Genomic DNA, 23,893 nt, shown 5'->3' on the forward strand with positions numbered 1-23,893 from the left:
AGTAGAGCAGCTGTCATTTATGAAAGCTCTGCGTCCGTTCAGTTGGTCTGTCCGGGAGAAGAAAGCACAGATGGGACCCAAAAACAAAAGTTTGAATGTCTGAAGCAAGGACCTCGAAGCCAGGATTACTCATCTCCTTGTGCCTCCTGGAGCACTATGGGTATACAGCGTGCTCAGAGAGCATCTCTGGCTCTCACGCTCAACTATGTGGCGTTCGCCATGGCGATCTCGGCCGTCACCACCAGCTACTGGTGTGAGGGGACCAGAAAGGTGGTCAAACCTTTCTGCATGGGGCCGGTGAAAGTCAAGCAGACGTACTGCATCCGCTTTAACAGCTCCAACATTAATGACACGCGGCTGGTGCAGTACATCTATGAGACCGGAGAAGAGAAGTTCCTCATGAGGAAGTTCCACGCAGGAATCTGGGTCTCCTGCGAACAAACCACAGACTTACTGGGTAAGGCAGAATTACTGGTTCTTTCTCATGGCTGGACTTACAGTCGGAGGAGGTTTCCACTGGTGTTTGCATTTAAGGTGCAGTCTATTCAGAGTTTATTCTCTAGATCTAGCTCTAGACTGGGGAAATTAATGTGGTAGCCTACCACTATAAAATAAGTTTGTATTTGTTAAAATTAGCTAATGGATTAGTTAACATCACCATGATCAGCATTAATCTTTGTTAATGTAAATTGCATATACTATGGCTTTTTAAAATAATAATAGTTAACATGAACTAACAGCGAATAAGCTCCCTTAACATAACCCTATATGCTCTGCATTATGTTCTAACCATAAAATACTTTTTTTAAAGTAACAACAGCAAATTTACAAGTAAACAAATAAAAAATAAAAACTGATTTTTGATGGGTAACTATTCTGCAATACTGTTTTTATGTAAAATTATGATTTTGTCTTCTATTTAAAACACATTTCTTTTAGAAATCTTTAAATGTATGTACTTGAAACTCATGCAAACAAAAAATAAGTAGATCCCAAATCTTTAACCCTCCACTAACTCATCCTCACTCTCACCTCCACGTTGACAGCTACCTAATTTGGTAAGTTTAAAGGGATTTTACACAAAAAAAAAAAAAAAAAATATATATATATATATATATATATATATATATATATATATATATATATATATATATATATATATATATATATATATATATATATATATATATATATATATATATATATAAACTATTTTTCCATAGTGGTACTGCATTTCCATATGGAAACATTGATATTTTCTCAATTTACAGTAAAACTATGTTAGACACATTTGATTTGTGAGTAAAAATATCTCATTTACTTTCCAAAAATGCTGCAAAAAATCCCTCTTGAGAAGAGATGGGAAATGAGGTTAATAGAGCGATTTCTGGAGCACTTCAACAAGAGTCTTCTGTGTACAGTAGTCATTTTGATTTTTGGGTACCTTGTGATATCTGTCTTGCATTTAGATTGTTTCTTGTTTGAGACTCTCTTTTATTTCTATATGGGAGGAATGAGTGATGAGTTCTATTGTTGGGGTGGGGAATAACTGTGGAAAATTGTAAATGTTTCCCTGTTACCAGTCTTGTATAATTAAAAAACAACAAAAAGAAGAAAAACAAAGAAAAGAGTCTTCTGTGTGAGGGTGACAGTGGGAAAGAGTTTTAGAAGTTAAACGCCACATCATTGGCTACCTAAAGGCCTGCCTTTTTAATTCACAATAAATTGTATATTTTTCTGAATAACAAGAATTAGTATCAATTATTGCCATATGTTATACATTTGTATAATTTGTTGATGTAACAGGTAATTAATGTTAGGTAACAATAAATCACACCCCTTTAACGTTATTCATTTTGATATATACATTTATGGTAAAATATCACAATATGGTTAAATTCTAACATGAAATAACAATGAATGATGCTTTTGTAGGACTGATATTATTCTTGGGTTATGTTAAATTATACAAATACTAATACCTCCATTTTAAAATTAAAGCAGTGGTTACCAACCATGGTTCTGGAGAACCCCCAACACTGCACATGTCTGATGTTTCTCTTATCTGACACCCATGAGGTCTTGGGGTCTTAACTAACGAACTGATGAGATGAATCAGGTGTGTTTGATTAGGCAGACATCTAAACTTTGTAGTGCGGAGGGAATTCCAGGATGGGGCTGGGAACCACTGAACTAACGTCTTGGTTATGTACATTACCTTGGCTCCCTGAGTAGGGAACAGGATGCTGCATCAGTAGCTCATGCTATGGGAACATAGTGAAAATTGTCTGAAGACTGCATATAAACATTTTATTGGCTGATGGTTCTGACACTGCCTTTCCTGCACCTCAAATCAGCACCTCAACGTAAGCACATGTTCCATCAGATTTGGATGGATGAAGAAAGAAAGAAAGTAATGAAGAAGCATGGCAAGCTACACAGCATCTTGTTCTCTGTTAAGGGAACCGAGATGTCCCTTTTCATAGGTTCACTTGATGCTGCATTATAAGCTATGTGCCATAAGTGATGACTTTGTAGGGTGTGGCCTTAGTAGACCACGTCCCAGTCTACTAGCGAGGCATCTGTTGTAATCGCCTTGCAGAAGCACACTCCATAAAGAGAAACACCTCAAATCAGAAACTGAGATTGTTTCCATATGATGAGAGCTTGATAGCACCTGCTGTGAGAGGGCCAATAGGGAAGAACTCTCCAAGTTCAGACCTTTATAAATGGTCTAATGCAAATCAGGCCCAACCGAATCGGAAGAGACCCAAAATCCTTTGAATCATACTCACCTTGATGTCCCGCCATATTCTGAAATTATTCAGACAGGCACAGAAAAAAAAAATCAAGTTTGTCTAAAACTATCCCTAAAAACAAATACTCTCTTCCGGGGATCCATTCTCAATCTCAGACCTTTAAAATGATCTGAAAAAGAGTCTCGATGACATATCAAGTCCCTGAACTACGCTAGAGCCAGTTCTTATAATTGCATGAGGTGCTGAGGCTAAGCTGAAGGAAGCATGTGGTACGCTTTTCTCCCAAAAGAGAACCTGAGAAACTTCCTGTGTCTCTGAACGATCTGAAGCTGAGATCGCTCGCCATTATACGTCACATCCAGATGTCACGTGTCAACTCGACCCGGGACCGTTAAGCGTTGTGTGTGAAAGCGCACATATTACGGTATTTCGCTGGCAGTGTGAATGGACCAAATCTAGCGGCCCGGGAACAAATGCCGGGTCACATTTTTCGTGTATTTGCCGGAATCGCAGTGTGAAAGGGGCTTTAGGTAGGGAGCCTGCAGTGTCTCCAACCACGACATGAGATATGAAGAGTGTACAATTGATTTGTATACTTGTTCACAAACTTGTTTGCTGCCCTTAGTTCAATGCACCTACATGGGTGGCAGAGTACCTTTGGACTAGGCCGTGGACCCCAGTCTTCTGTGAGTGGGGCGGGCCGCATCGCCTAACCACGACATAGTAGGTCGTGTGAGTAAACCATGATTAAAAAGTACATGACTAAATGTGTCCACCAAAGCGTTTTTAGCCGACTGAAAACGCTAGGCCCTCCACTGAAACCACCTTGCTTTCAGCGCTTGAGAGCACTTTGGCAGTGTTTTTTTCAGTTGAGACTCTTTGCTAGCCTAGAAATCTAGACGCACCCTAGCGGCAGCAAATTTAATCCGCAAGTGTCGTCTAGGAACTCTCAATACCCTTCCGAGCTGTATTCCCCTCACTCTGGACTGGCCAATCACATCGTGTATAGAGTCGGCGGGCGGGGCCATAATGACGATGGTTGCGCTTGCATGCTTCTAGTAAACACAGAAACTGGCGAACGGCGGCGGTCTCTCGAATCAGCTTTGACCGCGATTCTGGAAGACTTGGAGTTAAGCTTTTCTCTGAGAAAAGAACAAAGAGCGGCACTGAAGTCATTCTTAAAAAGGGAAAATGTGTTCAGAGTTTAGCCGACCGGATACGGTGAATGTTTAATCTATCAACAAGCTCTGTTTCACCTTCGTTGCTCTGGTTGGTGTAGCGCTATCCTATCGTGTGTAGAGGGAGTTTGAAAGACAACCGTTTATCCCGCCCCTCGGATTGAGCCCTGTCTATGGTGAGTTTCCAGACCAAACATCTTGATGTGGGTCTGACTTGTCAGGCTAACTCTTTGCTTGTTATGATACGGAATATCCGCGGAAGTGTTACTAGTATCTAATTTCACAGGTAGTTTGTTTCTGTATTGATTCTATATAAAATTGCAGATACAATGTAAAGTATTTGCTCTGGCTCTTGTTTTAAAGTATTTTGTTCTGTTATTATGCAGCTTGTTTTCATCTGTTGACATTGTACAGTACAAGCAGAATGTGGCGGTTGGTCTGTGTTGTATTTCCCCCCCCCCCTCCCCTGTGATTTGACGGCTGGGTGAAAAGTGACAGTGATGAATGCTGCGTTTTACTCAAAGTTGGACATTCTTCAACTCTCAGCGACCGGTAAAAATGGTCAAGCATTCAGCGCTTGAGCTTTAAACTCGTTAAACTCATGGGTTTGAAAAAAACACTTTGTTGGACACACTGCCTAAACTACTATCCTCCGAAATGCCACATGGCAGAGCTGACAAGCAGTATCATGATCAACCAGTCACACAAACCAAATGTTTAGTAGCACAATCAATCCTACACACCAATACAGATTATCCAAACATGCTTCAGACAATCTTCACTCCTGGCGTCAGCTACTAATGCATCAAGTGAACCTATGAAAGGGAGAGTTAGTTTACAAATAATGAACTAGCATGAATTAACAATAAACAACATTTATCATTTATAAATTAACAGTAAACTATAATAAATTCTGTAAAACCTGTTCATCATTAACTAATGTGAACCCATTTGTTTGAAGCACATTTGGAGCCGGAAGGTAATGCTTACCAGAATTGTCTCTCTTTTTAGGATTTAACTGTAGGAGCTTTTTTGAGATTGCGCCAGATCATGAAAGAGGTGGGTAAGTAACAAGTGTTACACATTACTTATATGAACAAAACCATACATACAAATCAGATACTCATGAGAGGTCAGAGATTACTTGCAATGAGTTACAGTGTCCAGTAACCGAGAATAAAGTCGCATAAAGGAGCATCAGTTTATCTGTGTAACACCAGACTATATGGAAGACTTTCGAAAAAGAAAAATGAAGAAAAAGAACAAAAAGCTGTGATGTAATACTGTAATGATGATCAAAACAACTTTGTGGTTGTCAATTAAGGAGGAAATAACGACATTATAAAGAAAGGAATCCCTTTTCTTTTTACTGAGAACAAAGCACAACATTTTATTGGAATTAAATTTAAAAAAAAATTTAAAGTCTACAATACAGTCCCTGACAAAAGTCTTGTCGCTTATCTATTTTCTAGAAATACCTGATATTAACCTGACTTTCAATTAATTCATTGGTGTTAGAAATAGCGCATATGAAAAGCTAAAACCCTCCCAAATTATGTTTAATGCACTGAAATAAATAATTTTCATAGAAAAATATTTATCATTTAATCAAGACAGAAAGGTCAAATTTTGGCAAGACAAAAGTTTTGTCGCCTATACAGAAATTGAACAAATTTACTGCAAATACAAAAATATGTCAGCAAATTATGTTGTGGTGTTGTGAGATCCAAATTTAATATCTTGTATGACTTCCATGAGCTTGAAGGACTGCACCCATGCGGTTTGGCAAGGATTCATACAATTTATTGATGAAGTCATCAGGGATAGCTAAGAAAGCAGTCTTGCATGCCTCACAGAGTTCATCAATATTCTTTGGTTTCGTCTTCCAAGCGTCCTCTTTCATCCTACCCCACATATGCTCAATGATGTTCATGTCTGGTGACTGGGCTGGCCAATCCTGGAGCATCTTGATCTTCTTCGGCTTGAGGAACTTTGATGTGGAGATGGAAGTATGCGATGGAGCACCGTCCTGCTGCAAAATTTGGCCTCTTTTATGGTTGGGAATAAGAGGTAGCTAAGATTTCTTGGTATTTTAGACTATTGATGTTGCCTTCCACCCTGCAGATCTCTCGCACACCCCCATACTGGATGTAACCCCAGACCATGATTTTTCCGCCACCAAACTTCACTGTTTTCTGGGTGAATCTCGGATCCATTCTGGCTCCAGTAGGTCTCCTGCAATATTTGTGGCGACTGTGGTGTAATTCAACAGAAGATTCATCTGAAAAATCCACCTTCTGCCACTTTTCCAGCGTCCATCCTTTTAGCTGGCTGTGGGCCTTGGCAAATGCCACACGGTTTTTCAATTGTCTTTTGTTTAGTGCTGGCTTCTGGGCACTGATTCGACCATGGAGGCCATTTCGAGACAGAATCCGACAAACTGTTCTGGTTGACACAGGGACTTCAGGTGACCAGGTCTCGTGGAGCTCTGCTGCAGTGGAAAATGGGCTGGCCTTGAATTTTCGAGCCAGCAAATGGTCCTCTCGAGCAGTTGTCTTGCGGTGTCTGCCTGACCTGTGCTTGTCAAAAACGTCTCCAGTCTCTTCAAATCTTTTTTTTATCCTCTGTACTTGAAGCTGAGACACATTGAAGGTGTCTGCCATATCAGCAGTGGATCTGGTCTTCAGCCTCTTGATAATCAAAACTTTAGTCTCAGGGTGAATCTTAGGCATGTTTGCAGAGGTCTAGTTGCAGTTGATGTGAAGGTCTAGCATACTGGGGTTCTTTTTATACACACTTGAGACCTAATTGATCCATTATTAGTCACAGGTGAAGCTCATATGACAAGGTGACAACACTTATGTCTTTGAAAAATTGACTCAATGGGCTTTACCAAGCTGTAAATATTAGAATACTTCTTGAAAGTTTAGATTTTCACTGAAACATTATCACAAAAGCTGGTGGGGTACAAGAGCCATTTCTTGTAAAAAAAATCTTGATTAGAAATATATTTCAGCGGCACTTTAGTTTTGTACACAAGCGACAAGACTTTTGTCAGGGACTGTAGTAGAGGAGAGGAATGTGTATGCCAATTATGTATGGTATAATGTAAATGCTTATATAAAAGCAAAAGGACAATAATATCATATGTAATACATTCTCTCTCTCTCTTTCTCTCTCTCTCTCTCTCTCTCTCTCTCTCTCTCTCTCTCTCTCTCTCTCTCTCTCAGGAGTACTCTGGCTGTGTATTGTGGCTGAGTGTTTGTACATTACTCTGCTGTTCACCGGTGGCGTGCTGATGGTCATAGAGATGTGTCCATGCTTTAACATGATGAACAGACTCAAGCTCAATGCCTTTGCTGCTGTGTGCACCGCTCTCTCAGGTAACTAACATCTATTAAATAAATAAAACCGATTAGAACTGCAGGGACAGTACATATTAAAGGTGGGATAAGTGATATTTGGTAACCGTTGTTGGTTTTTCAAATCACCAAAACAAACACGCCCCTACCCCCAAAAAGGGTCTCGGCCTTATATTGATAGCTCCGCCCCACACATACGTAACCCAGGCAACGACTATGGCAGAATCTGTGTGTTACTAATCCAGGTCGAATATTCAATGAAAAAGTCACCGCGTCGATCACAAAAACACAAACCGTTCTCATGAACAACTCGATAAAGTTAGTAGACTATACAAGCTCGATAGTCCAGCTAACGACATATATTAAAATTATGACCGGATGGTTAATATAGAGGAGTATAGAATCTTACCTGTCGAACACATTTTGTGAGCTGACGCTTGAAACCTTGAAACACTGAGGGGATTTAGATGCTCCACACGGTGTGTAAATGAGCAGGTCTTTATCATCGTTTAATCTGAGATGATTTGACAGATCCCAGATCTTTTAATCATGATAATTGATCTCTGGCCAATTTGGTTCTTCAAACGAATTTGCGGATTGGATTAAAATATCTGGATTAAAGGGTTCCTTCAGCGATTAGCATATGGCTTTGTATCAGAAGAAACCCTGAAGTATATTCAAATGATCGTGCTCCCCCCTCATATCCCCCTGAAACAAGAGATTTATGCATTTTATTTCTGGAAAAATTCCTCCCGTGACGCAAATTGACGATATTTGCGTCATCTTTGGAATGTTTGGCCAAAGGCTAAAGACTACAGCCAGCAGAGGGAGCCATTTCCGCATGTTTTACACTGGCACATGGGGGATGGAGATCACACTCACAGCACAGCTCACAGCTGCAGGCATTCATTTAAACGGATCTATGCTGAGCAATGTAAGTCTTTCAACTTCTCAAATTAATTTCTATAAAAGTTAAGCTTCCAAAGGCATGAACTGAAACGCTCCAGACTGAACACGTGTTGTGAATGTATGCCACGAGAGCTCATCAGCTCATTTATGAAGTTAAATGTAATCTGACTCCTGCAGCGTTAGTGCTATGAGACTCACGCAGCGACTTGATCATTATATTGAGCTAGTGATGTCCGGTTCACGAACGAATTGTTCTTTTTAACCGGATCTTTATAGTGAACCGGTCGAACCAGTTCACCAAATCGGACTGAAACGTTCTAAACTGTTCGCGTCTCAAATCAGCGCTGATCCCACAAGTTACTATAGTTACTAACTTTCTGACATGAGTGACAGTCTCTCCGACTAGAAATAAATGAATATCTTGAAGTAGATGTTGTAACTCCAATCGTTAGCTGAAGTGAGACATGTTTTGCTCAGAGAACTGATGAGAGCTCACGAGCAGCTGATACTGAGCATGCGCGTGTAACCGAACGTAGCGGTTCTCGGATCACCAGTATGGAATCGAAAACCGTTTCTGTCGGACACGCTCGATACTGGGAACCGATGAGCCGATGAGCTGAGCATGCTTGCTATTTGTTCAGAGGAACGAGAGGCGGGTTTTAAGTGTATAAAACGAATCACGTTTGGGAACATCATAACATAAAGCTGTCTTATCACTGTATTATTTTAAAGTTTGGAAACAATGGGTTGTAAAACGGTCAAATTAAACATTTATTTGTTTTATCAATAATGCATGATATTTTCAGGAACAGCTTTTTTCTTATTTAATTTCTAAGTCGATACACATTTTAATATGTGATCAAAACAGTAGGTTTGATATAGACTACATATTCAGCTTGCAGCAGTCGCAGCTCAGGACACATACGGTTCTCGAGTCAGGACCGGGTTGCGGCTCGATCTTTCGGATCACCAGCACAGACTCGAGAACCGTTTCTATCGGACACGTTCGATCTTCCGGATCACAAGTACAGAATCGAGAACCGTTTCTATCGGACACGTTCGATCTTCCGGATCACAAGTACAGAATCGAAAACCGTTTCTATCGGACACGTTCGATCTTTCGGACATGTTCGATTCTGAGAACCGGTGAGCTGAGATACTGAGCATGCGTAGCGTCGTCATGAACCGAACTGTTTCTCTCGGACTGGGACAGCTGATGCTGTTTCTTTCGGATAACTGATGCTAATACATGAGCACGGGTGAGACGAGGATTTGTGTAAATTTATGTTATGCCAATGTAAGTTTGTTTAATCTGTGTAAAACATCAGTGTTTGTACGACAGTGGCTTTATTGAGTGCTTTTGCAAAACATAAATGAAAAAAAATTATTCAAGATGATGATGATGTCAGTAATAATTATTACTATACTAAGTTTTGATTACAAATACTTTAATGTGTTTTAATGTATTTTAATCCGCCGGGATGATAGAAATGACGTCATTACGTAAAGACGTAAAAGAACTGGTGATCCGTTTTTTTTTTACCGGATCATTGAAACGGACTGTCCGAAAGAACCGGTTTGCAGAAAAGAACCGAACTTCCCATCATTATATTGAACAGACACGTTCATTATTTAATTGTAGTGTCTGTTCTCTAACTCAGTCACAGTAATCCAGTAGCGGTGGCTTTGGGTGTGGCCTCACAGGGCAGCGGAGCTTTCTGGGAATTGTAGTCTTTCATCCCGATGAGACAAAAATACATTTTCTGTCTTTTCTCAGTCTAGAAAGCAACAAATTGTAAAATGATTTCACATTTCTACTACAATAATGACCCAGTTTAAATACAGATTCATCTTTCCAGCCCTTTAATACATTGTACATTGGGCCCAATTTTAAACAAACTTTTCTTTCTTGCTTTCACATTTTTGGCACAGACAGGCAGAGGAACACTAGTCCCTGTTGAATGCTCATTTGCCAGAAAAGCAAAAAATCCTGCTAGCTCAACTCCTGCCAGTCAGCCACAGCTGTGAAACAGAGATGAGATTATACAACACAGCACAAATCCAACCACTTCACATGCCCGACACTTTACAGAGAGATGATGGGTCAGCAATCATCACTAATAAGGATACATTTTTTTCAAAACAAAAAAACAAAAACAAAAAATATATTATGAATAATATGACAACAGAACTTATTATTCATTGTTTTATTTTTTTAAACTAAAAAATCACTTGGCCAGCATGTTCCTGCCCTGGTTTTTGACCATTCCCTCCTCTTATTGCTGTAATAACTTCATGCCAGTGTGAAAGGTCGGGAATAAAAGACCTGAAATATTTTAGTTGGTGTGCAATGAATCTAAAATATATGAAAGTTTCATTTTTATCATTACATTATGGAAAATAATGAACTTTATCACAATATGCTAATTTTTTGAGAAGGACCTGTATATGCATAAATGCATATATATGCATTTATGCATTTATACATTTAATTATTTCTACAATTATTTCTTTATGCATTTATTTCTTACTACATTTATTTGTGCGTAGGGTAATGAGGAGGGCGGGATTTACCTCAGACATAGCAATCGAGCTCAGAGTAGGCGAGCGCAAAGCGTTGAGTCCACAGTCACACCTTTTGGTTGGCCGAAATACAATAAGCCTACTGACGTTGATTCTGTCTGTGATGAAGGACTTGGATATGTATATGGCCAAAATCTTATATTAAGTCATATCACCCTAACTGTAGCCTACTGTGTTGTAAAATATCCTGGGCTAGCAAACATGAACAGCATCTTCAAAAGATCTGATAACAGGGACTCTGAAATGGAAGCGCTTGATATTTTCTCACGGAAAGGGCGCAGCGCACATATAGGCTACAGTGAAGTCCACGCAAGCATATTGATCAATGCATTTCAAACAAGACCATGTTTTTCTATTAAGCAGTGGTAGTTTCTAGCCTACTTCTATAAAATCATGTCCAGGGGCAACCTTATTAAAAGTAGGTTGCGTTATTCCAAAAAAAATTGGCATGATGGAATCAATACGTTTAATACCGTTAATATTAAACTAAAACAGACAGCAGGTGGCATCAAGTCGTAATGAGAGAGTTCTATCCATTCGTTTGATTCCTTAAAATACATCAGCTGTATAATTGTTTCTGATCATTTCTATGCGTAAATAATACAAATATTATATTAAAACTGATTATAATAATATAAATAAATAAATACTGTCATGACCAAATGTTCAAAAAGTTGGCAGAGAAGGGGTCATGTTCAGGGAACAACATAATTGATTATAGGCTCTTTTTCAGGGCGTGAGTTTAATGCACAAACCTGCGTGACCATATAGCAGCTATTCAGAAATGGAAATTACGAATGCATTAATATTTTGTTTTGAATTTCAGGAAAGTCGATTGAATATTTACAAGGTTCGTATCTCATTATTATTTTCAGAATAGTAAAGTGACATTTTAACCAAGTACCATAGTGATCATGTATTTATTTATTTTTAATATTGGCAGCTTTGACAGTCCATATGCGAGCGCTTCAGGTCAGAGTCCGGCAGCGCGAGCGCGTCCCGCGCTGCGCTTTTCTTCTCGTACGCGCATATTTCTTTTGCTTTCTTTGTCATGCGCTGTGCGTATGTATTTAGCTCTTCTACTTCCAATGTTCAGTGAACGGTGGAAGCAGAGCTCTGCACACACATCCTGACACATGCTGTCACACATCGACGCAAATTAAGAAATACAGCTCATATTAGCACTGTCCTCCTTAAAGCTACACTGTGTGATATTTTCCCCCATCTTGCGGTGAAAAGGTATATGACCATCCAGTGAATAATAGTTTCTGTTCCTCTCAATTCTGATTTCGTTTTAACTTCTACGGTGGCCGATTTAGTCCAAGATTAACATGGCAATCTCCCTCTTCACATTCGACACGGTGCCACTGAGTGTTAAAACGCGAAAGGCAAAGCTTGAATTTACGGGTATGTCCCTCTTTGGCTAATGTACTTTCAAGATGGAGGAGCAACATGGCGACCGGCATTCGAACCCCTCACCCGTATGTTTTCAATGGCATATTATAAACTTACGAGAATGCTTCATTACTTGAAAGGAATAAATATACATTAATGAGCACATATATTTTTGAAAGAACTAAGTATTTTTAGCTAAGAATAAACTTAAAAAAGTTACACAGTGTAGCTTTAAAGTACCGGTACTAATAAAAGTCCATATCGTACCGTTTGTAATAGCAGGGTATTGCAATACTTTTCTACTTAACAAATGTTTGTGTGTGTGTGTGTGTGTGTGCGTGCATGCGTGCGTGTGTGTGTGTGTGTGTGTGTGTGTGTGTGTGTGTCTTACACCACCATGGACAGAATAATTAGAAATGGACTGTAAATTGACTGTACTCCATTACACACCGCTTTTTTTGTTGTTAGGACGACAAAAGTAAAATAAATTAATTTTTTAGGATGGTCTGCCTCAGCGGTCAAACAGCGCTTGAGTGAGATCAAATCAAAGTAGGTGGAGCTTACTGTTAGTGCAAATTTCAACTTGTGGTCACTGCAGAGTCAAATTACATTCAGCTCCTCCTCCAATTTGGTGGAGGGATAAAGTTGTGTGTACAGTTAGGGTGTGGTTGGAGGGAGATCCCCCCACATGGTTATGGCCTTGCTCTTTAGATAAATTGAATGTTTTGATTTCCTAGCTCTTTTGGAAAATCAATTTATAAATTAAGAGAAAATTTTGAATTAGGATGATTTTCTTAATCTATTGGCTAATTGCTAATTTAAAAAATTAGTGGGTTTATGCTCAACACAACAACAAAAAATGCATATGAGGGAAGAAAAAAATAATCTTAATTTAAGCATAAATATTCTTTGAAAAGGTACATTTTTGGGTGAAAAGTAAACATTTGTGTTTACTATGTTTTTACTGAAAACTATATGGACATTGTTTTGGACAGGAAGCTGCCTCTCTGCTCTGGTCTGAATGTGTGATCTGTCCCAACAGCATGGGGATTTGGTGGTTTGTGCTGTAATCGGATTGGTGTGGGGGTTAGTGGTTTTGGTACGTGACCTGGCCAGCAGAGACCATCCTCCCTCCCCCTATATTTTCACTAATCCTAGTTGTAGGAATGCTCACCAACACACTTGATGCACATCAGCACCTGTCATTAGAAAAACAACATTGAAAAAAATGTGCAATTAGAAAGATATTTGCAATTAGGTTTTTTAGTCCAATATAAATCAATTTTGAATTTAATGTGTACTTGGTTTCAGGTCTTTATTTTAAAAGTAATCAAGTGTTACTACCTTATTTTCAGTGATGTTGTGTGGACAGTGAAACAATAACCTTTTTCCCAGGCTTCTGATTGGTCCCATTGCTTTACAGATAGGGTTAAATTGCCACCTGCTGGTTTGGCATGCTCTTGACAGCGCTTCCTAGCTCTTTTTTTTACGTTTTCATGTGGATGCGATATTTTTGGATGAAAAACGTGTGGCAGGCCGTTTAAGCAATTTCAGTTTTTAATGTGACATAAAGCAGTGATATCTGAGTGGATTAGTTATTTACTTTTTTCACACTGATTCGCGGGCTCACTGTGGGTTTTCTGTGGGACAGTGTGGGCAAGGGCAAACCCTTTGGGGCCCCATGTGGGCTTACAGTGGGCAAGCCTGCACAAAGTTAGGCTTGATCACAGAAAACCCACACAGGCCCCCATTAGTGGATTAGCCCATGTGGGACCCTTAATGGTTCTGCCCGTTTGGGCCCCAATGAGTGTTTAGTGTGGGCAACCCACTGTGGGCTTGCCCACAGAAAACGTCTCGGGTTATGAATATAACCCATGTTCCCTGCGCGGGAACGAGACACTGCGTCATCGTAGATGACACTTCGGGGTAATGCCCTTAGCATGACGCCACTGAAACTTGAATGAAAAAAGGCCAATCCTGATTGGTGTTGCTTCATGACGTAGCGAGTGACGGCATACCCGGAAGGTACAAAGGGACGCCGGCACAAGCAGCATTAGCTTGCTGCGATGAAGCGAGCGCTCTGACGATAGACACACCAACAGCTGGTCTGACTTCCTCCACTGGGCAGACTTCTCCAAATAAATCCTCAATTCCCGTACCGGGTAGAGGAGTTGAAGTCTGCCCTCTTCCGCCGTCACATGAGGTGGGGGATGGAATGCCTGGAGAACCATCGACCGTACTGTGTTAGATGGTACCTTGGGTACATAACCCGGGGTCGGACACAAGATAGCCTTAACTCCGCCTGGGGCAAACTCCAAGCAATTTGGCGTGACTGCCAACGCTCGGAGGTCCCCCACTCTCCTCAGAGAAGTGATGGCAAGGAGAAAGGCCACCTTAAGCGTGAGGTTCTTGGCCTCAGCCAGCTCCAGCGGCTCGAAGGGGGCCTCAACCCCTCGAGCACTACAGCCAGGTCCCAGGTCGGAACCCTGGAATGAGCCACAGCCCTCATCCTCCACACCCCTCGGAGGAACCTCACCTATAGGTGTGTGGAAACCCCCAATGGCTGCCACGTACACCTTAAAGGGGGGGTGAAATGCTGTTTCATGCATACTGAGCTTTTTACACAGTTAAAGACTTGGATTCCCATCCTAAACATAGACAAAGTTTCAAAAACTAATGTTGGACGTTTGAAAGAGTATTTCTGTGTCAAAAAACTTCCGGTTTCTCACAAGTTTCGGAGAGTTTTTTTTCGAGTATGGGTCGGCTTGACGTTAATAGAATGGAAGGTCCTTGTATGGGCCGTACGGGCTCTTCTCCCGGTAGGGTGTGCGCGCGCGTGACCAGAGCGAGAGAGAGGAAATGCACGCCGTAAACAGTCTCTCAGGTGCAGATCCAGTCCTCCGTGAACACTTATGTCGCGCGCCGCGCTCCACTTTATTCCTATGGGTGACGTCGAGCGACTTCAACGCTTCAGCACAGCATTCCGGTAAGGCAGCGCTGCATTTGAACCGATTTGAACGCAGAAATGACGGGAAGCTTCAAGGCATCGCTTCAGTGGCGTCTCAAAGTGGATTTACACGCCACTGCTGTCACAGGACTTCACCAAATCATACCAAAGAAGTGTGTTTTTGACAGAGCGGTCCCAGCGATAAAGGTTCGGTCCTGCTTTGGAAGCAGCCGGTGAGTAAATCTGCTTCAAATGTCTCTGCTATTGGCGTTGCATGAGTAAACATCAGTAAACGACACGATCGCGTGCTTCGTCATTCAAATGCGCTAACGGTTACTCCATTGTTGTTCTGTATAATGTTACACTAGTCTGACTCTGACGTGCAAAACCGTTTTGCTTGCTACTTCTAAGGTCTAGTCGCATACAATAGTCCATAAACCGAGTCATGTCCTCGTAAAATGCGTGTAAAGACACACAAAGGCCCCTAAATACAGTACATACCACAGAGACCGACGTCCTGATGTTGCCGTTTCTCCTGTTCAATTTATTTCTGCCTCAGATTTGATTGTGGATCATTATCTGTATTAGCTGAGATAGCGATCGGTTTCTCCACGCTTGAGGACGTCACCGCTTTGTGCGCATTTGTCATTCTTTAGCTCCGCCCACACGATACGCCTCCAGGCGCTCGTTTTTTTCCGGAAAGACTCGGAACCCTACTCTGGATGGTCACAGAGGGTGCTACTAAGAGCAGGCTGACGCCCTCCCGGCGGATTCACTCCAGAACTCTCGGGAGCAGGGCAACCGGGGGAATGCATACAGACGCAGCCTCGGCCACGTCTGTGTCATGGAGCAGGATGCCAGAGGGAAAACCACAGTGGACAGTGGGACGTCTCTTGAGACGCAACAGATCCACTCCCCGGGCCTCAGCCCCTTCCTCGACAGGATGTCTGCGCCCTGATTTTGGTCCCCGGGGATGTACATCGCCTTGAGGGATGCCAGTTCCCCCTGGAACCACAGGAGGATCTGATGCGCCAGTCTATACTGAGGGCGCAACCTCAGACCCCCCTGATGAATTCGATAGGGTACCACAGCAGTGTTGTCGGATCATATCAGGACATGGTGGCCGCGGAGGTCTGGGAGAAAGCTCCTCAGAGCCTTCTAGACCGGCAGCATTTCTAGGCAGTTGATGTTCCAGGATGAACGGCGGGTCCCCCACGGACCTCTCGCAAAGTGGCCTTCCATGACCGTGCCCCAGCCAGTAAGGGATGCATCTGTTGCAACATGATGCTCCCAATACTAGCCCTAGGGACAGAATCCAAGGATTCTTCCATATGAGGAGGGAATGAAGGCATCTGCGCGTTACCCTGATCATACGGAAATGATTCCCCTTCGGGGAAAACCCCTTGGTCTTCAGCCACCACTGTAGGGGTCTCATGTGGAGCAGGCCGAACGGAATCACGCTGGACGCTGCTTCCATGAGACCCAGCAGTCTCTGAAACTGCTTAACAGTGAGGCTGTGGCCTAGCTTTACTCTGGAGACCTCTGCCAATATAGACTCCATACAGAGCGCTAACGCTGAGGAGCAGAAAGCTAACGCTGCTTGTGCCAGCGTCCCTTTGTACCTTCCGGGTATGCCGTCACTCGCTACGTCATGACGCAACACCAATCAGGATTGGCCTTTTTTAATTCAAGCTTCAGTGGCGTCGCGCTAAGGGTATTCCCCCGAAGTGTCATCTACGATGATGACTCGATAAAGGGAACCCACACAGGCCCCCATTGGGTTAACCCACACTAACAGTCTGCCCACACTTTGGGCAGTCCCACTAGGGCCGTGCCTGAGCCCCATTGTGTGGGGCCCACACCTGCCCCGTATTTTATTCCGCTATCTGGGCTGCCTGTATGGGCCCCAAAGGAGCATGTTTGCTGGGTATGTGCTATAGGAATGATCATACATTTTAGTTCCCTATAGTTAAAAATTAGACATGAAACACTAGTCTTCACCTCAGCTTATTCCATGTCCCACCTCTTTGCCTATTTTCTGTTACCCACGAGTGATGCACAGTGACGTGCTGCCAAGATAGCACCGGTCGGGTTTGAGGCTTCAAGAATTCTCTTCAGAAACCTATGGGTGACGTCATAGACACTACGTCCATATTTTTTTAAAGTCTATGATATTTACACATAATTCATTCAAAGCCTATTGCATTTGACCGAAATTCCAGACCACACACACAACTCAGTGGGACCACCAGTTCTTTGAGGAGACACTGCCTATCTTGCCTCCTTGGAGAAAATGACCCTATAACAGCTGGTCAGCTGGCTGTCTGCTTCTTATTGAGTTGGTTTTGCAACTAGAGTTGTTTTTATTGTTTGTTTGTTTTTTGTTTTGTTTTGTTTTTTGTATAGACTTTAAACTGAAACTCATAGTGACATCTTGTGGACAAATGCAAAAATGACAACATTTGCATTGTAATGTTTCTGTGCCTCAGGCCTTTTCGGGATGGTTGCACATATGATGTTCACCACAGCTTTCCAGCTTGCTGTGCAAATGGGTCCAGAAGACTGGAGACCGAAGACATGGGACTACAGCTGGTCCTATCTGTGAGTCTCACATATGACAAATTACAAATAAATTTGCCAGCAGCCGTTCATTAATAATTGTCAAGCCAGATACAAGCAGAATAGATGATTTTATAGACTTGGAAATGTCTTTTACCTAAAGTTCTCTACATACAGTAAGAATTCTAAACTTTTATTCTGCATATTGTTCTCAAATTGTTAATGTTAACAACATACATTATCCTTATGTTGTTAACATTAACAATTTGAGAACAAAGTATAAAAATATTAATAATAATGTGCATGTTTTAATGTGATTTGAGCTAAGCGATCATTAGATTTAATGATTAGATTGCAGGGTTCAAACAGAGATGGAGACAAAGAGGCAAAACTTATGGGACTCCAGCTGTAAATAAAAAATGAAAATGAAATGAAAATGAACATTTCAAATATTGATCTTCTCTACATTTTTCTTTAGTCTTGCATGGGGCTCGTTCGGCACCTGCATGGGCTCGGCAGTCACGGCATTAAACCATTACACCAAGACCATCATTGAGTTTAAGTTCAAGCAGAGGACCATTGAGAAGAAACTGCGCATCAAGCAGATTCTGGAGCTGGGCGCACCAGAAGACTTGTGGTACGTCACTTCATTACAAGAGCAAGCAGACCAACACGCTGCCCTGTATATGAATGGCACTGAACCGTCCTGCATCAACTCCACGATACTGGACAATTGGGGCAGAGCATACTGCTAAACAATGATGAAGAACACTGCTCCTCCTCAGCACAGATATTTTGTGCATTTATATCAAAGGGCTTCTCTAAACAGAGCAGGATATGGACGGAAGTTATTTTGCCGTGCCACAACTGTTCTGACAAGACTCACTGTGTTATTGTGAACCTTGTTCATATGCTGATAACTGAGGTTTAAAGTAAAGTTCTGAGTGTAAGAAAAATGTGTGCCAGCTATGAATCAGCATAGTGTTGGCGAGTCTTACGCCCCATGCGTCTCAGAACTCGGTGACCCAACTCTGTGACTTTACATGGTGTTACGCTTTGTGACTGAGCTGCTTCTGTCCCAAGACACTTAGACTTTTCAGTAATACCACTTACAGTTGATCTTGGAGGGATATCTAGGAGGGATGAAATTTCACAATCTGACTCATTGCAAATGTGGGATCCTATCACAACACGCTTTAATTCACTGAGCTCCTCAGAATGACCTACTTTTCCCACAAATGTTTGCAGACTGCATGGCTAGGTGCTTGATTCTATACTGTTGCAATGTTCAGATTGAAATTTAATTAAGTAATTAATAGGTGTTTGTCCCAATACTTTTGTTCATATAGTGTATGAGTGAAGCTTTTAAAGTGAGGCTATATATATATATATATATATATATATATATATATATATATATATATATATATATATATATAAGCGATTAGCATGGCTTTGTATCCAGCCAGCAGAGGAAGCTATTTCCGCATGTTTTCAAATTGCACATGGGGGATGGGGTCGCACTCGCAGCTCAGCCAAGGGGGTAATCTAGCGCTCGGAAAGCGTTCCACCCCTAGGGGCTGCCATTGCTAACCAAGCCATCACCTGCTGTTAGCATCCCATTGACTCCCATTCATTTTTGAGTCACTTTGACAGTGAATAACTTTACATCTGAGACGTTTAAAGACTCCATTTGTCCATTGTTTATTTCTAAAGAAACACGACAATGTATAAAAGGCTCCATTACCTTGTATCTTACACTATCGCCCCGCAGAAGCCGTTTTTGTAAAAATAGGCTAACGATTGCGTCATAACCAACGCGACTCTGTCGCACAGTTGAGAAATTACCGTATAGACCTGAGGAGACGCTCGCAGGCAATCTTTTACTGTCTATGAGGCAGTCGGGGGGACGTGGAGACATAATGTCTGATAAAGTCAAGGGGGAAGAATGGGGAGAAGCCCATAGTGAGCCAAAAGCAACGGGAGAAAATATTTAAACAACGTGATTCAGCTTTCAATTTCCACAACTACTAGAAGACCTACAGCTGTCAGACAGGAGGCTCACGTCACATCTACATCCTCAAGCTCAGTCTGAGCCTGCGCAGTTCTCTCAGCCATCAGGAAGTGAGTGCCCCTAGGTTGACTTCATTATTTCGCCGTTGACGTAATGGGATCGCTCGGTCCATTTCTTTTACTGTCTATGAGCTCAGCTCGGTTCAGGCTTTCATGGAAACAGTGTGGCCGGCGGAGCAAAGTGAGTATTTTATCTTCTCAAGTTAATTCCTATGAAAGTTAATCTTCCAAAGGCAGGAACTGAAAACGCGCCAGACTGAACACACGCTGAGAACTACTGCCGCAAGCGTGGACGCGTTTACCTCAGCTCTCATCACAAGAGCTCATCAACTCATCATGATGTGTGTAATCTGACTCCTGCTGCGTTTGTGCTGACACTTGCTGATGCTGACCTCAGCGTCTAAATCATAATATATTGAACAGACACTTTCAGTTTTTAATTGTAGTGTCTGTTCTCTAACCGAACTGATTTTATGAAGATGAATGCGGTGGTGGGAAAGTAAAAGTGATTCACTAGCAGTGGCTTTGGGTGTGGCCTCACAGGGCAGCAAAGCATTCTGGGAATTGTAGTCTTTCATCCCCATGAGACAAAAATACATTTTCTGTCTTTTCTCAGTCTAGAAAGCTATTTTACATAATATGGTTGATAATCGAAAAGCAAAGGTTAGTTCAAATGAAGTAAGTCAAACATTATTGAGGCATAAATCAAAGATATTTTCTGTGACGACTGACAGCATGTCACATACACTAATCAGGCATAACATAATGTATGGCCTGATCAAACAGACGAGCCACTGTAGTTCAAACTGCTCAAAAGAGAATCAGGAGCAATGGAAGAAGGTGGCCTGGTCTGATAAATCACATTTTCTTTTATATCACATGGATGGCCGGGTGTGCGTGCGCTGCTTACCTGGGGAACACATGGCACCAGGATGCACTATGGGATGAAGGCAAGCCGGCGGAAGCAGTGTGATGCTTTGGGCAATGTTCTGCTGGGAAACCTTGGGTCCTGCCATCCATGTGGATGTTAATTTGACACGTACCACCTACCAAAGCATTGTTGCAGACCATGTACACTCTTTCATGGAAACGGCATTCCCTGGTAGTTGTGGCCTCTTTCAGCAGGATAATGTGCCCTGCCACAAAGCAAAAATGGTTCAAGAATGGTTTGAGGAGCACAACAACGGGTTTGAGGTGTTGACTTGGCCTCCAAATTCCCCAGATCTCGATCCAATTGAGCATCTATGGGATTTGCTGATAAAACAAGTCCCCACCCCAGGACCCACCTCACAACTTACAGAACTTAAAGGATCTGCTGCTAACATCTTGGTTCTAGATACCACAGCACATGTCCATGCCTCGACGTGTCAGGGCTGTTTTGGCAGCAAAAGTGGGGCCAACACAATATTAGGTCATAATGTTATTCCTGATCGGTGTACTGGCATCAGACTTATTATCTATCCCAGAGTATTATACCACACATTTTTTGTTGTTATAAATATATTTTTAAACATTTACAAATTCATTTATGCAAATTTATTGATTTGAAATGTCACTGTTTCTCATATGAACTTAAAACCACAGTGAGGTAAGGATGCCATCTTGTGGACCAACATGTCAGTGCCTCTGGCAGAAATAGGACTCCTTTAATAAAACATGCTCCAGTGCCACATTTATTACAGACTTGTGTCAGTGCCAGCCATCTTGTAGATGCACTTGTTTTAGGATGAGTGAAATCCCTCAATCTCCTATGGATGTAAGCGTGGGTTTCAGGATTACTTCTGCCCTTTGGTGGCACAGAAAACGGTGAAATTGTACTTGTCGTGCGTGTTGATGAAGCGTTGCTTATTAAATGGTTAATTATTATATAAAAATTACATCTGTCTTCATTAATATTAACTGTCCCTCATATAGCCCTCATAAATAACAGCATTGATTATATATCACACAATCATGGAAATTACAGTGTGGTTTTGAGTATGAAACATTTCTCTGATCTGTCATCTGTGACTTCTAACGGAATAAGTGTGTGTGTTTCAGTTCTGAAAGAGCTCAGAGGAACATCATGATTTACATAAAGCTAAAATTATGAGTGCAGGTGTATCCTGAGAGAGAGAGAGAGAGAGAGAGAGAGAGAGAGAGAGAGAGGAGAGAGAGAGAGAGAGAGAGAGAGAGAGAGAGAGAGAGAGAGACACGCATCCCTATGAAAGAAACTGCAGACAAATGCATTGCCAAAGATTTTTAATTGCAGGACCAAAACCAAAAAATACAGCATATAGTCATATTACAATGTCAGATATGAAAAGAAATAAAGATTAAAATTCATTCAGACAATATTTCAGTAACACTGAATTTGAGAGAGTTTTCCTGGTGAATTTTGAACCCACCGACACTTCACATGAGAACTCCACATTATCGATCCAGTCCGAGGAGTCGATGGTCAGATAGCTGCTCATTTTGAAGGTTTTGTCTTGTTGTTTCTCAGGAGAACTGCTCCAAACTCCGTCTGTAACAGAGCGTCCACTGACTGTCCAGCTGACATGAAGCAGAGCTACAGAAATATCCTCAGCCAGACACACAAGTGTAGTGTTACTCTCCTTCAGTTTTTACTGAACATTTTAGATTGTATAAATATATATGGCTTGGAACGTTAAGGTAAACTGCAAGCCTTTAAAAACCTTTGAACACATATTTTAGGACTATTTGTAAGTTAAAAAAAGGCAGATTAGGATTTGATCTGGTTGAAAGAAATGGTTTAAATTTAAAAGGGTAATAAATTGGGAAATCAACTTTCCTTGAGCTTTTGATATATATAAAAGGTCATGTTAATATAACAATATCCAGTACATTTCTGAGCTGAAAACTTAATTGTTAGTCAAAGAAAAGCTTAGACACCAGGCCCAGTGAACGAGATCTATCAAATCAATAGAAGGGGGAAACACTGTAAAAAAATATTTAGAAAAAAAGTTACCTGGTTGCCTTAAGATTTTGAGTTCATTGAAATTAAAATTTTGAGTTAATACAATGAACATTTTTTGAGATTCGACAACCTTTATTAAAATATTATTAAAATATTGTGTAAGCATATTGGGTAATTGTGTGTGTGTTATTTCTGATGATGCAGTGAAACATGCCAAATAGTGCTATTTTCATGATTTATCACATTTTTTATGTGGTTCAGATACAATAATATTTTGAGTTTCTATTTATTAAACTAATTTCCTTCATTGTATCAACTCAAATTTTTACTTTCAATAAACTCAAAATTTTAAGGCAACCAGGTTACTGACTTTTTTAAGTTAAACCAACAAAAACCACCACAAATTTTTTACAGTGTACAGATAAATGTGTATGCCTGTTTCTGTAGCCCCTCCCACCGACTCATGGAGATATATACGAGCAATAAACATGATTAAGATAGCAAGACAATCGTTTATTAGAAGAGATTAAAACACAATGTTGTTCCTTCTATATTGGATCCGACAGGAATGGTGCAACACATGTATGTGAGTCAAACATGTTTTTTATAAATGATAGTATTGCATTGTTACAGATCGTATTGATTATGTGTACGTGTCTAACAGAACATACCTTAGCATGCTGTCACAGACTGGAGAATCCTTTATTTGTTGGTTCATTGCGATTCGGGATCACAACAGATCAGATCGGACATGTAATGTTATGGGCCAGAGTGCTGGTAAAAGCCCTATGTCCCGGGGCTGTGTGTTTTCCAGACGGGCTACCAAAACGTAAGCACGTCAGTAGGCCAGTGAAAATTTAATAGTGAAATAACATCAATTTCTTGATCTGTTGTTTACTCTCTTAACTTGATATTTGAAGGGTGCGCTCGTGTGTATGCGGTTCCCGATTAAAAAAGCACGTTTTAATATATGGCCTAATATAATCACTAGGTGGCAGAAGATTATTTGATTAAGATTAAGAAAATTATTGCTGAAGACAATGTTCAGACTGATAAAATCATAATCCTTCAATCAGGTATATAATTTGAATATAATATTTAAACATTATCAAAGACTTCTTTCTGTCACAGTTTAGATTTTAAGAGAAGCTTTGTAAGCGGATAAAAAAAAACAGAGGCCATTGGCCCATTGGCCTGATGTGTGACTG

General features: G+C 41.1%; 1 protein-coding gene across 1 annotated transcript; it reads left to right on the plus strand.

Annotated features, from left to right (window-relative positions):
- Positions 1-96: 96 nt before the first annotated feature.
- On the plus strand, positions 97-18,920 carry LOC137055135 (germ cell-specific gene 1-like protein). The gene is made up of 5 exons (XM_067429058.1): positions 97-457; positions 4,949-4,996; positions 7,168-7,320; positions 17,623-17,734; positions 18,171-18,920. Exons 1-5 carry the CDS (start codon positions 157-159, stop codon positions 18,445-18,447), a joined length of 891 nt encoding a protein of 296 aa, XP_067285159.1. The 5' UTR covers positions 97-156; the 3' UTR covers positions 18,448-18,920.
- The last annotated feature ends 4,973 nt before the right edge of the window (positions 18,921-23,893 follow it).

Source organism: Pseudorasbora parva, chromosome 2 (genome assembly GCF_024679245.1).
Source record: "Pseudorasbora parva isolate DD20220531a chromosome 2, ASM2467924v1, whole genome shotgun sequence".
Classification (NCBI taxonomy): domain Eukaryota; kingdom Metazoa; phylum Chordata; class Actinopteri; order Cypriniformes; family Gobionidae; genus Pseudorasbora; species Pseudorasbora parva.